Source organism: Scyliorhinus torazame, chromosome 11 (assembly GCF_047496885.1).
Source record: "Scyliorhinus torazame isolate Kashiwa2021f chromosome 11, sScyTor2.1, whole genome shotgun sequence".
Classification (NCBI taxonomy): domain Eukaryota; kingdom Metazoa; phylum Chordata; class Chondrichthyes; order Carcharhiniformes; family Scyliorhinidae; genus Scyliorhinus; species Scyliorhinus torazame.
This window is the reverse complement of record NC_092717.1, coordinates 225,319,610-225,334,497: the sequence shown is the minus strand read 5'-3', so window position 1 is coordinate 225,334,497 and position 14,888 is coordinate 225,319,610. Positions and strand designations below refer to the sequence as shown.

General features: G+C 44.3%; 2 protein-coding genes across 7 annotated transcripts in view; one reads left to right on the top strand and one right to left on the bottom strand.

Moving 5' to 3' along the window:
* LOC140385819 (piezo-type mechanosensitive ion channel component 2-like) overlaps window positions 1-6,142 on the top strand; it is a 1,561,269-nt gene extending 1,555,127 nt beyond the window's left edge. For all 5 annotated transcript variants that reach the window (XM_072468377.1, XM_072468380.1, XM_072468378.1 and 2 more), the window contains one exon: window positions 2,998-6,142. In XM_072468377.1, coding sequence (XP_072324478.1) covers window positions 2,998-3,250 — 253 coding nt within the window. In that variant the 3' untranslated portion in view covers window positions 3,251-6,142. The remainder of the gene's footprint in view (window positions 1-2,997) is intronic.
* Window positions 4,439-14,888, bottom strand: part of LOC140385821 (probable aminopeptidase NPEPL1) — a 76,689-nt gene continuing 66,239 nt past the window's right edge. Inside the window, exons 12-13 of one of the 2 annotated variants that reach the window (XM_072468383.1) lie at window positions 13,662-13,779; window positions 4,439-6,247 (exon numbers count right to left, since the gene is read on the bottom strand). In XM_072468383.1, the coding sequence (XP_072324484.1) occupies window positions 6,234-6,247; window positions 13,662-13,779 (132 nt within the window). In that variant the 3' untranslated portion in view covers window positions 4,439-6,233. Of the gene's footprint in view, window positions 6,248-11,690; window positions 13,780-14,888 lie in introns of those variants that run through there. The other variant, XM_072468382.1, reaches the window with a different exon arrangement.

Here is a 14,888-nt window from a genome sequence, read left to right as displayed (position 1 = left end):
GACAGTGCCTGTCCTTCGAGGACCTGCGGGACTGACTGTGTTGCCTATGACTGCAGCTGAACAGGAAAACTGTGCAACATGTGAGCCTGATGATAGTGCACACTGAATCGGTGGACAGCCGCTCCCAGCAGCCATTAAGGTGACGATCACCCTGAGCCTTTTTGCCACTGGGTCCATCCAGGTGCCAGGTGGGGACTTGTCTGGGATCTCGAACATCCATTCAGAGGTGCATCCATGCTGTCATGGATGCCCTGTGTGCCCGGGCAGCACAATACGTCAATTCAGTCTGGACCCAGCCTACTAGATCTCTTGGACAGCGGGATTTGGCACCATCGCAGACATGGTCCAGGAACACCAGTCCCCCTACGAGCACTGGCATCTGAGGGGGTGCCTTTCATATACAGTAAGGGCTTCCAATCGATGAATGTGCAGTTGGTGTGACCACCGGCTGCACATCAAGAATGTCCATTGTGTTCTATGTGGCACTGTTGCTCGCCCCTTGACAGTGGCAGAATCGGTCCAGATGTGGCACCAGGTTTGCTGTTGTGAACGTCCGTGGGCAGGATTCTCCGGTCGCTGAAATCGCGTTCGGCGATTGGCCGGAGAATCTCCGTTCACGACTGAATCGGGGGCGGCGCTGCTTTCGCAATGTTCCACCCCCTCCAAAGCGGCATACGCGGAGAGTACGCTGCGCGCCGTATTGACAGCCTCAGGGTTCCCGACAGCGTCGGTCGCGTATGGTCTCATCCGTCAGGAACTCAGCGTGGCAGCTGCGGACTTGGTCAGCACCGCCACAGTCGGGGAGGGCCAATCTGCTGGGGACACTGTTGGGGGTAGTCCGGGGCACGCGAGCCAGCCAAAGGGGGGCACTATTTTGCAGGCCGGATCCGCAAGCGGCCGGTGCCCTTTGCTCGGCGTGGCCACTGCAGGCTGCCGCCGTGCGCATGTGCGCCCACGGATCTGACAAATCTCTGGGCCATATTGGCAGCTAGAGCCGGGTGCTTGTTTTGATGCTAGCCCCCAGCCAAACGGAGGATTGGTGGCCATTTTACTGTCATAAAACGCCACCGTTCTGCCGCTTTGGGGCCATAGCCTCAAAATCGGAGAATCCAGCCCCACGAATTCTGCGCCGGCGTCAACACTTGGTGTCAGAAACGGAGAACCCTGCTCTTCATCTCCCAAATGGAGAATTTTGCCCATAGTTTCCATTCGCGGGATGAGTACCAGTGCACACAGGTAGTTGGCAAAAGAACCAACACTGACATGAGGAAATGTTTTTCTACACAAGAAAATGGTTAGGATCCGGAATGCATTACCTGACAGTATGGTAAAGGCAGCCACAACTTGGCTTTTAATCGAGGACAGGTTAGCACCCAAAGAGAAAATATTGTAGGGCTACAGGAAAAGGGCAGGGAGATAGGACGTAGCTATGATGGGCTTAATGACCTCCTTTGCTGTAACTTTTCTATGATTCTATGAATAATTTGAAGGATAGTTAAGCACCTACCTCCAGGTGACATCCGAAACCTGGTGCAAGGTAGTATCAATTAGACTAGAGGAAGTTCCTCAGGGGAGGTTGTCAGTTCTGTCACATGATAGTAAAAGATGATGACTAGCAGAAAGATGTAATTGTTATATTATGCATTTTGTGAACTAAGAGCAACGAACGGCCCTCAAGTAAATAAGGATGGTAGCTATTTTTTAAAGGGGGGAAAAGGTGGATATGGTGGGTGGAGAAGATGAGGTTTAGTAGCCAGGGAGACTAGTAGCCAATTTGGTGGGACCAAAGACGATTACGAAAGGGTGAGAGTGGCTGCAGCTCCACCTTTAGGCAAGGAATTAAAAAAAAAACTAACCCTATTTGTTGTAGCAATAGGTCTGGGGCAGGATTCTCCGTTGGTTACACCAAAATCGGGAAACACAATTGGGCCGAGAATAGGTTCCGATGCCAAAATCAGGCCGGCTGCCGCTTTGATACCAAATCGCAATTGTCCGTCACCTCAACAGCGGCTTCAATGCCGTCCGGAATGCATGTACAATAGACGGAATTTGCATATCATTAGCGAGCCTGACCTGGTATTCTCCGGCGTCTCTATGATTCTCCGCCTCCGATGGGTTGAGTTCCCAACGGCACGGTTCACCTGTGCTTTTAAAAATCATGAAACCGGCGTCGTGGCTGCTGAGGGAGAGAGAGGGGATACGGAAAGTGTCCAACATCACCATAGTTTGTTGGCAGTTGTGCCGCTGACCGGGGGGAGTAGAGTAGCAGGGGATGGACAAGAGGTGGGCTGTGGGGTCGGGGTGGACGGGCACGGAACACCATTGCCACAGCCGGAAAGGCAACCATGCAGCTGCCAGCCCACTGTGAACTTAGGGCCATGGGTCATATAGGTGTCGCCCAGGTCCCAATTGACCCATCAATTGTATGGGCATGCTCCAGCGCAACCAACCAGTGCCATCGAGTGTGTGTGGGGATTGTAATGTGTATACGCGGCTGCAGCTTGTCGGCCTCCTGAGTATTATTCCCCGACCTGGTGAATCCCACACCATTTTTCATTGGAATTGATCATGTTCCACATGGCACCAGTGCTAGCTCCTCCACGGTTGCTGAATTGGTTCAGGTTCGGCACCAGTTTTGCTGTTGTGAAAGTCCATGAATCCTACCCCAGCGTCAACACTTAGACTCAGGAACGGAGAATCCAGCACCAGGTCTTTGAGAGTCCAACTGGTACTCAATATTGCAGTGGAAACATCAAATAGGCATGAGGGCACTTATTTGCGTGTACAAAGGCACAAACATTTATTGCAGGTGTGGGCTCTCATGTCTTTTTTGGTCTTTACCAATTTGGCAAGTGCTGCATGGCTGCTTAGCCCCTAACCATAAATGTTGCAAAGCCAAATTTCTAGGCCCTGATCGGTGTGCAATGTGGGAAAATAATCTCTTACTGCATTTCCTTTGTCTTCCTAATTTTTGAAGCTATTTTTATTACTTTTCAGTATTGTGGGGCTCTATGCATCAGTTGTGCTCGTCATTGGAAAGTTTGTACGCGAGTTCTTCAGTGGGATCTCTCACGACATCATGTTCGAAGAGCTGCCAAATGTGGATCGAATTTTGAAATTATGCACAGATATCTTCCTGGTTCGAGAGACTGGAGAACTGGAATTGGAGGAGGACCTGTATGCCAAGCTCATCTTTTTGTATAGATCACCAGAAACTATGATCAAATGGACACGTGAAAAGACAAAGTGAAAGCTTCTGCTGGTGTGGATGTAGAGGGGATTTTTAAAAATAAAAAAGCACAAGGTCACTGAAAAGCCGAGCTATTCAGTTAGTTGACAGCAGCTTTTCCTTATAGAGCCCAGGCAGTCGCACGTTCCTTCAGTCCTCTCTGTCTACAGTCTCTCTGCCGATACTGAAGACTGGTTCTTGTTCTGACAAACAGCACCAATTATGGAAATGATTCTGTGTTGCAACTGAATCCAGTTTCTTTTTATTTTTAGTCAGCCAAAATCAGGGCTTCCGAAATGCTTATGTTCCTTGCAGGTATTAACTTTATCAGTCCTTTATATTTCTTCATGCAAAGCAATGGTATTGGGCCATGTAATCTGCTGTCATTGTCAGTCACAGAGAAACTAGGCCTAGAATGATTCAATATTGACAAAAAGTGAGGACATCACCAATGAGTAAGCATTCTTGGATATCACAGGTGATGCAAGCATATACTGACTGGCCTGAGCAAGGAAACTAATTTGACAATCTGTTTTGAATGCCTTATTTTGTTTGTCCAGTCAATAGAAAAGTATCACCATGTCAGTGATCTTTCTCAGGAAAAAAGTTCATTAATCAAAGGCTTGTGTGTCTTCTGTAACTTCATTATCTTATAAAAACAATGTGGGTACACAATATCGCAATGTAATCAAAAATACTCCACTTTGAGCAAACGCTTTTCCAAGATGAATGACCCTGGTGATTTCAGTGAAGATACTTGAAACTGAAGGTCAGCAAAATGTTCAGAATTTACTTGAACCTTTGAAATGCAAATACTTCAAGTTTTATTTCTTTGATTCAACTAGAGATGTTATAGTTTCATCAGTTTATTTTTGTGATGGGAAGAAAAATAATAACTGGCTTTCTCTGCCCTGTTCCACATTTGTCAGCTAAGAGCTTGGAGAATATATTGCCATGTCTCTATCTGTACCGATCTTTAACCAGTCTTTAGAAAGTACACAATAGCCCCGTGCCATTCCTCTCTGATTTTCTTTCTCTATTTTGTCGGCATTCATTCGTTCTCTTCTACTGCACCATCACTTGTGAAAGCTTGACCAATATCAAGTTGTTTGGGTAGATTTCGCTCTACTTAAAACACTTGTGCATTTTAATTTTATTTCCATGCCTAATGATCAACAAATATGCACAACAGTCGCATGATCAGGCTCCTTTGTTAATAATTTCTATATTTTATTCTAAATTGAACTTTAAAGATGAGTGTTGAGCACAGTACATAGAATGTGAAATAACAGGAGTCAAAATAAAAGGAAATTATGTAACCATTCAATATTGCACAATATTCCGACAACATACATTGCCTGATGAACATTTTCAATAAAATTTCTTTAAAATGTGATTTTCTGTCACAAGTAGATCTTGTAAAGTATCAATATGGACTTCTGTATCGAACCAGATTTGTTTGACATAAATTTTGATTTTTTTTTTCTACATATTTCCATCTGCAAATTGCTAATGCTACAATTGCTGAGGCAGTCCTGTGACAGGGCAAAGCATCAGTCTGATGCAACTGAATATTTATTTTTATTGACTTACCAATAAAATGAGAAATAGTGAGATATTTCTAAGGGTTTTGACATTATTAATAGGAAAGATCACGATTGGACCTTCAAATGATTTGGAAAAACCCTTCCAAAAATGCATCCACTATTGCAGTGTACAATTGTAGAAATTTTAATTTGCTGTACTTCTCAAAAAATTACCACTGGCCCAGTAACCTGAAATGGTCAGTTCTCAAGACAACCATTCTGTTTTATATACATTGTTATTTAGATAAACCAGTTGGTTTCACAACTATTACAAGCTTGTATCGTTAAATCATTATTAATAATGCAAAGCAGGGATTAAAATTTAGCTTTCTCATTGGCAGATGTTTCTACTTAATGATCTAATTCAGTGGTTGATGAAGTATTTCTGTAACTTGTTACACAATCCCAAGACCGCCGTTTGTTAAAGCTTATAGGGCTCAGTGTTTACAATGGCATACTGACAAATCTATTTATTTTAAACAATGTTGCAGTCCAGGTTTAATCGCTTTGAAAACAAATGTCTGTTTCAATGTTTTCATGACATCCTGGATAGAAATTCTCAGTAATAATCTGTATATGAGAAAAAGTGGTGAATAATTGACGCTATGATCTTCAAAACTTGGGTAGTCTGGGACTACTAGGAATTTCAACACCGAGTTGAAACTGACAAAAAGAGAAGCTAAGTAAACCTGCAAAACTCTTTATTCTGCAATATTACAGTCACAGTAAGGCCATTTTATAAACTCCATGCAAGATTGCATTTTCATATCCAAATATTCTAAGGATATTTCATCTTTTGGAAGGGAGGAATTCATAGCATTTCCTGCTGCTTAGAATGAGGTGGTGAAGTGGACGGGGCGGGGAAACCTGCTTTTGATTTGACTTTCTGTAATTACCTTAACCATGTCTATTGAAATGAAATAGCTATTTTCAACATACTTGTTGACAGCTGCATGTTCCAACCCTCTCCGCCATGTGCACTGTTTCGGATGATTTTAAAATGAACATTTCTGAAAATGATAGCTGTTTGTGTAACTAAGTTTTGTATGACACAGGAGTTATGTTATTCCACAGTAGATTTCAATATTACAATGTGTTAATATGTATTTATACGTCAAGTTTATTCATAAACTTCTGGAATAGTTATAGAAAATATGCAATAAGCTTTGCTTCTAGTTGGATCACTCTGGTTTTCCTCTGAACAGGATGCTGTCTACCAGATCCACGCGTGTGACCCTGCTGTAACAGGAAATATGTCCCTGTTTTATATTTGTTTCTAAAACATCTAAGTGATGAACATTTTCAATAAAATTTCTTTAAAATGTGATTTTCTCTCACAAGTAGATCTTGTAAAGTATCAACAGGGACTTACATCCCAAGTTGCTTTGTGTGCATTTTCTTTGTTGCAGGCTTTGTTTTCAACCACAGAGAGCTGGAAATGTAGAAAATTAATTACCTCCACAATGTGCCTGAATATTACAGATAAAAACATTTATTTAAAAATGTTTAACTCATAATGAACTGCTTCACTGTTAAAATAATAATATTTACTTATTGTCACAAGTAGGCTTCAATGAAGTTACTGTGAAAAGCCCCTAGTCACCACATTCCGGCGCCTGTTCGGGGAGGCTGGTATTGGAATTGAACCCACACTGCTGGCATTGTTCTGCATTACAAGCCAGCTTCCAGTGTGCTAAACCAGCCCCTGGGGGAAGCATTCATTGTTTTTAAATTTAAAAAAAAATTTTATTCTCCTTTTTCACATTTTCTCCCACATTTACATCCATCAACAATAAACAATAATCAGAAAGATATGTCAATCCCCATAATAACAACGATCCCATCTACCCACCAACTCCAAACCTCAACCCGCATGTTTACATAAACAAATGACAAAAAGGAATCAGGGATTACCCGTAGTCACCCTTAATCTTACACAGCTCCCCCAACCCCCCCCCCCCCCCCCCACCCCAGGTCTCCAGCTCCTCCCGTCCACTGCCTCTTGTAAAACTCCTCCTCCCAACCTCGGTTCCTTCCCCCCAACTTTCCACCCCGGCTGGACCACTCGGACCCTGTTCTGCCAGGCTCCGATGGCCGCAGCCCCTCCCCCCACCTCACTCCCATTCACTGGCCGGCTTAAACCGGCCAGCGCAGAGGCCCTCCGCCCGGGTCCCATTCCCCCTTGCCCGGCCCTAGGAAAGCCCAAAGATCCCCTTTTAGCACACAAACCCCGCATATCCACCTACACCCCAAAGAACCCTCATTTTGAGTGAAAGTCCCGTCCCTTCCCTTGTCCAAATATATACCACATTGGCTCCTTTAGTCTCTACACACACGCGCAGTGATACAAAAAAGAAGAAAATACAGTCATGAGGTTACATTGGCACATGGCCATTCCTCAATTTGTCAGTTCTGCCACAGTCCTTCTGCTTTCGCAAACTCCTCCGCTGCTTCCGCCGTTCCAAAATAAAAGTCCCTGAGCTTGTAAGTCACCCTCAGCTTCGCTGGATATACAATGCCGCACCGCACCTTGCTAATGTACAGTGCCCTCTTCACCCGGTTGAAGGCAGCCCGCCTCCTTGCCAGCTCCACCGTAAAGTCCTGGTATACACGTATACCAGCTCCAGCCCACTGCACCACCCGCTTCTGCTTGGCCCAGCTCAGGACCTTCACCTTCACACTGTACCTACAGAAGCACAGAGTCACTGCCCTTGGCGGCTCACTCGCCTTTGGTACAGGCCTCCACGACCGATGAGCCCGATCCAGTTCATATCGGGAGGGATCCTCCCCCTTCCCCAATAGTTTTGCCAACATCACGGCAAAATACTCAGTCGGCTTCGGTCCTTCAACTCCTTCGGGCAGCCCCACAATCCTCAAATTCTGTCGCCTGGATCGGTTTTCCAGGTCTTCCATTTTTCCTCGCAGATCCTTGTTAGTCTCCATCACCTTCCGCATCTCTTTCCCCATCGAGGCAAGTTGATCACTGTGCTGCAATAACGTCTCCTCCACTTCCTTCAGCGCCTCCCCTTGCTCTCGCACCTCCGCCACTGCGCTCGCCACCTCCGTCCTCACCGGTGAAACCGCCTCCTCCACCAGCACACTCAAAATCTCCCTCATCTCCTTCCTCACCGTCTCCATGCATTTCGCAATCTGCGCCAACTGCTTTTCAAATTCCGCAGCCATCACCGTAGTTATTTCTTCAGCCGTAAGCAGTGCGGCCTTCCCTGGTGCTCCTGCCTCCGTTTTCCTTGGTGACCCCGCGGTGACCTTTCCACTCCCCGACGGACCTTCAGCTGTTTTTTTTCCGGCTGTTTTCTTGTTCTTTTTTTCCTCCTGTGTCTTCACTGTGCCTCCTCCGTGCCTTCTCCCTCCTCCGTGGACCCTGGGACCGGGCTTAAAGCCCCGAAAATGCCGTTGCCGAACGGGAGCCCTCCATTGTGCGGCCGCCTCCCGCCCGCTGTCTGGGGGGCAGCATTCATTACAGTGGTTTATTCACAAAATATTTGAAAACAGGAAAGGTGAATTACACTGAAATGTACTTCTTTAAATTATCTTGATTTGAAGAAGGTTAATAAAATGGTGAATACTTTCACTACCCATTAGGAAATGAGTGTCAAGTGCACAATGTTGGAAATTCAGCTCAGAGTATCCCTGATGCCTTTGATCAAGATTATTTATACATCACATACCATCTTGACTTGTATCTCGCTGTTTCTTTTCCTGAGCAGGTAAATTGGGATGGGCAATGAATCTTGCCAGTGATGATCACATCCCTGTTGAGAGCTGCTGAATTGTCTAATCTAAACTCACTGCCTGATTTCCTGGATTGATTGCCACAATATATCCCGGAAAAGACTGGACTAAATTATAGGGTGGAATGTTCCTTTGGGCTAAACAAGGAAAGCAAGGGCCGACACAGACATCCATTCCCACTCATCAAAAGCACAAACTGCTCCCCCCATCCCCCACTGACAGTTTGGGTTCCACTCACAGACTTACATAAACCCTGCTGGGGACTGTTGTGTTCTGTGATCCCATCGTTGTAATGATGTAAACAGAACATCCGGTTGTTTAACTAGAATGATGATTTATTTGCAAACATGTGGAAAGATAACTGACAGATTACTATACAAAGTTACTAAATGAATTCAGTGAATTCTCCTGGAGCTACTCTAGGTGCGTCCAACCTGTTGTACGTCTTACTACCCACTGGCGGGTATCTCACGTCACGTGACAGATGTCTGATGCCACCAGCTGGTTGGAGGTCGCATTACTACCTATATATAAAATTGTGCACAGGTATCCACAGGGACCATTTGTGTGAGCCCACAGCAGTGACCTCCTGCTCCCTAAATTCTTGGGACTACTAGCAGACTAGACACGTGATTCTCGTCTGGTTCAAGCAGAAGTCCGATTCCAAATATGAAGTTAAATCTCTGGGACAACCAATTTGTGCACAGCAAACAGCAATGTAATAATGACCAGATTATCTGTTTCAATATCACCTGAAAGACAGCGGGCTGGATTCTTGGATTGTGAGGCTATGTCCGCACGGTGGCATTTTACACCTAGAAATTCAGCGCAAAACAGCAACCGATCCTCCGTGTAGTTGGGGGCTAGCATGCCGGCAGCGTAGAGCACCTGGCTCTAGCTGCTGATACGGCCCGGAGAATTGCCAGGTCCGAAGCCACACAGTGCAACATGGCACCGGCCGCTCATGTACCCGGTCTGCAAAGTAGTGCCTCCCATTGGCCAGCTCATGAGCCCCGGACCACCTCCCAACAGTGCCCCCAGCCCCTGATGAAGTCCTCCCTGCACGTGGATCGGCCCTCCCCCGACCATAGCGGTGCTCAACTGAGTCCACAGCTGCCACGCCGAGTTCCCGACGGGTGAGACCATGAGAGACCCACGCTGTTGGGAACTCGGCTGGTCGGGGTCAGAGCATCGGAGGGGCGGGCCTCCTCAGAGTACGCCGCTTTGGAAGGGAGCATCACAAAAGCAGTGCCGCCCCCAATTTGGACAGGAACTTTGATTCTCCGGCCGGTCGCCGAACCCAATTCCAGCATCGGCAACCGGAGAATCCAGCCCAGCACCTCAAAAACACAAGTTTTCCTCAGTACTGCATTGGATTGTTGGCCTAGATTTTTGTTCTCAAGTATTCCGAAAAGGCAGTGCGTTAGCACAGTTGCTTCACAGCTCCAGGGTCCCGGGTTCGATTCCCGGAGGCATGGGCTTAAGTGGGGTGCTCTTTTCAAGGGCCGGCACTCGATGGGCCGAATGGCCTCTTTCTGCACTGTAAATTCTATGATTCTATGACTTAAACCCACAACCACTTAGTGGTGAGTGTACTACCACGAGCCCCAATTGACACAAATGTAGTAACAGGATTCTAAACTTAGCTTTTCGGCTTTTATTTTAACTACTCTCTAGCAATTTTAAGTAGAAGTACAATGAACACCTTTTGAACACATTATTTCCAAAGCTCGAAGGTCACACTGTGTCTGCAGCACATCAAATTAGAGCTACAAGATAAAATTGGAGCAAGTAAGCTGAGAAAAATCAAAAGATCTTCTCTTGATGCTGATTTAGTTTGCCAAATTCCTGCCACACATTGGCAATCTACTCCAAGTATGGATGTCAATGGCAAATTTAAATAGGAATGGTTAAATTCCTGATTCAATAAGGAATGTATGAATACAAACTAGACACGGAGACAAAATTGAAATGAGTGGTTGGAGTGGAGCTGAGAGCAGGCAAGTGAATAAGTCTGAATGACCCAGTGTTGCTTGACAACACTGTGCATCTCATTCTTTTTTAATTTTGAGTACCCAATTACTTTTTCCCCCCAATTAATAGGCATTAAGTGGCCAATCCACCTAATCTGCACCTCTTTGGGTTGTGGGGGTGAAACCCACACAGACACGGGAAGAATGTGCAAACGCCACACATACAGTGTCCCGGGGCCAGGATCAAACCCGGTCCTCAGCGCCATAGGCAGCAGTGCTAACCCAACACTGTGCATCTCATAAGTTAAACTCTGACCAGATAAAGATTTTTTGCACCTTTGTAATAAATTAACATAGTTTTCTAGCATCTCGTGTAATTTAGGAGGACTTAATCAGCGCAACTCAAACTTGCTTTGTGAATGCTAATTTTCCAAAATGGAAGAAAAGCCAAGTCCAGGAAATGCATTGGAAAACAAGATCAACACTTGGGGTGAGATTTGTAATGCCCACCAGCAGGTTTGAAAGTGGGTGGGGTGGTAGTGTCTAGTGAAATGTAATCCGTGGCTTGCCTGGCACCTACCCATTCGCCCTCAAAATGTCTTCCATTTTATGGGCACTGGCAGTGGCATTGGGCAGCCTGTCCGCCCACCGTTCGGCCTATTGAGCCCTTAAGTAGCCACTCAAGTGCCACACCTGCCATTATTGTATTTGCCGCGGGGGTGGCAATGCTAATCGGGTAGCCTGACAGCTTTAGCTACGCGGGCTCCTGTTGAGCCGGTGGGAGGGGTGGGGGTATTGTGGAACAAACCTCCTTTGGGGTTCCTTTGTGCCCAAAGTTATATTTAACCTCCCTCTCTCCACCCCCTGCCCTCCCCAGACCTCAACCTGAGCTTACCTTCAGCCCGGCCTCATTCACTCTTCTTTGGGAACTGGCTGCAGTTCCAGCAGTGGCCACCACTTGAACCTGGTGCTGCTGGATGCCTCCTTGGATGTCACTCAAAATCTCATTCTTGGCCAATTAACCTGCCACTGATCCATTGGCAGGGATACATTCCCACTGGCTTTTTGTAAACATAGCCATCAGAAAAATCCTGCCCTTGGTTATAATGATGATTGCAATGGCAGACTCATAAATAGAAGAACCTTGCAAAGTGTCAAATAGTTTTATATCATTTCAATACGTAAAAATATCCAAACATTGCTTTACATTTGGGCAAGACAAATTTTCAAATTGTTTTAGAATTATATGCGAGGTAGAGCTAAGACTATTCATTGCACAAATTTGATAACATTATTACTTTTAGCTATACTAGAATTAATCGGACAAGGTTAATTCTCTAAATTTAAACTGAGCAGCATTCAGAAAATTCATTTTCAAGAATTATTTTTTGTTTTGTTTTTGCAACAGGGAGAAAGACAGTTCGAGTCACCTTGTAAGCAATCGATGTGACCTCCACCAGTCCATATAGGTTGTATGGACTCCACTGTACAAATATAGCCAGCACTAGCTTTTAAAGTACATACATTTCCTAGAAGTAAAAATCCTAACTGTAGTCCTACATAATATAACCCAAATCCCTTAGGGCACTATGTAAGGAATGGTGGAATTAAAGGCATTGCAATCTTCATTGAAGCTCACATCTGGATTTTCAGTTCAATTAATGGAGCTCATATTTTACAATCACATGATCTTTCAGCCATGGTACACACGCAAAGGGGTCTATATTTCCTTAAAAGAATGCATATTTAAGGCATTGATCAAGCCAGTTTAAAAAGCTTGGTATGGCTAATAAGACACAGCATTCTTAAAAGGGAGGGCAAGTCTGAGAAGAAGCAATTTAAAAAAAAAAGTGCATCTTTTGCACATTTAAAAAATACACCAAATAGAATTTGCTGACATATTTGGAAATATGTCACTCTCATGGTTCACAGAGAGCCTCAATTAGGGTACCTCTTCTTGCTCTACTGCTTCTCAATAGTAATCATCCCTATGCTAACAGAAGAAAGTGCAAAGCCACAATTTCAGACTGGCCTGAGAATTATTCTAAATGTATCAGCCCCAGGTTACCATGCAGTTAGATTAATACTCTGCATCCATGGGGAATCCCATCACACTGACCTTGGGTCTTAGTCCTCAAACAGTCTAATCCTGGACCCAAGGAGTCACACTAAGATGTCAAAACTACCACAGTGGCCTAGGAGGCACAGCTACTGAATTGGACAGTCTTCAATAACATGAATTTAAAACAAAGAAAATTCTACTGTTATTTTGTAAGAACTACAGTCTTCCAGGCTCCATAAATGTTTGACGTATCAAGGAAGCAGAATTCCAAAACTGTAACCTTGTCTAAATACCCGAGATGACAAATGAAGACATGTCTCCCTGCAACATAGAAATCTAATTCCTAGTTTCAGTGACAATCCTTTAGCTGTGATATAGCCCATTTATTTGCTCCAAGGGTGATGGAACTGCTCTGTCATCCTTCTCTCATTACAAGAGAGTGAGAACTCAAAACCCCTTTGAGTAACATCTGACAGTACAGTAGACTGTGGCTGGAATGACATATAAAAGCAGTAGCGCTGCCGAGGACCTCTGGTGGAGACGGAGTGATCCATAATCAGTTTATAAATAAAATTACAAATACTGCAAAATCCAAACTCCGAGCTGGGTATCGACATGATCAGAGACTTTTTGCCAGTGTATATCAATTTAAGTCAAGTGAAGCCGAAAACAAAATATTCAAATATCCTAGAGTGTGCTCAAAAGAATCATATTTGAGTTATGTGAAAAGTTGCAATTTTTATGCAAGTCAATAGATCACAAGCTATGCTAACAAAGCCAAAGTGATACAGATTTCTACAAGCCATTGAAACTTAAACTTGGAACATGATCCAATTTAAGTCTATAAATACCAGTATCTGGCAAATTTACATCAAGGATGTAGTTAGAATAGTTGCTGTGTGAACCTAAATACTAACACGCAAGCATAATTCAAAAGGGATGCCTCACACCAGCTCAGTAATAGTTCACATCCAAACCCATACAACAAAGAATGAACATAATCTCAAGTGGAAATCATACGAAACGTCTCTTTTTGGAGCAATTTTTCATTGAATTACCATCTTCTGTCGTGAAATTAACACCAACTGGTGAAATAAAGTTCAATAATGCATCGTCTGTTGCACGCCCAAACAATGCTAGAAGAAGTGCCACTCCATAGCCTGTAGCACGTGCTCCCTGATGGAAAAAAAGTGTAAATGTTAATTTTTCTGTTCTTATCTTTTTCTGTAAAGACTGTAAGAATCAACTGCAATGGGACTGGGATGAGGGAAAATTTCAGTGGGTTATGAATCTTTGAAATTCTCTAGCGAGCTGTGAATCCTCATGTGTTGATCATAATCTGTGATCAACAGATCTTTGGAAACTAAGGGAATCATGGGATGATATGGGGATAGGTTGGGGAACAGGAGTTGATTTAGAAGATCTGGTTCTGTGGCAGAGCAGCCTCAAGTAGCCAGACAGTCTACTTAATGCCTTATGTTTTCATGGAGGATCCTTCTTGGGAAGCTTCCATAATATTCATTCAGAAAAAAATCCATCACAGAAGGGAATCATTTTGCATTACCCCGTCTCTTAGAGCAAATAAAAAATCCTTTAAAATCATATAACTTAAACCTCAAAAAAAAACTAACACAAGGTAGAAATTATTCAATGTTGTGAAATTGCAGTGTAACCCAAATTTAGAGAGACTATTTTTTAATATAAATTTAGAGTATCCAATTCATTTTTTTCAATTAAGGGGCAATTTAGCGTGGCCAATCCACCTCGCCTGCACATCTTTTGGGTTGTGAGGGTGAAACCCACACAAACATTGGGAGAATGTGCAAACTTCACACGGACAGTGACCCAGAGCCGGGATCGAACCTGGGACCTCGGCACCGTGAGGCAGCAGTGCTAACTACTTGCGCCACCGTGCTGCCCAAAATGTATTGTTTCATGGGGTTTTGGAACTAATGTCGAAATGTTTACCACGAGCCAGCCAGGAGTTGAACCTGGAATCTCCTGATTTAGAGAGACTTTTGAGACTGAAATAAGTACAGTGGATTTGAAATGACACCAACACTGAATTGTCACTCTAAAACTGATAACCAGAGGAGGTTTCACCTTGCTGCTGATTTATGTTGGTCACCATCTATTCTGCAGCCTAACGTTCCACCCTGGAATCCAAGGCAGCCCATGCTTTCCCAGACCCAGGAATCATTAATCACCCTCCTCCCATGAGCAAAACTGATGTAGAAAGAGTTAGAAGATAGAAGACAAGAATTGACAGTCGCAGGAAGGAATCT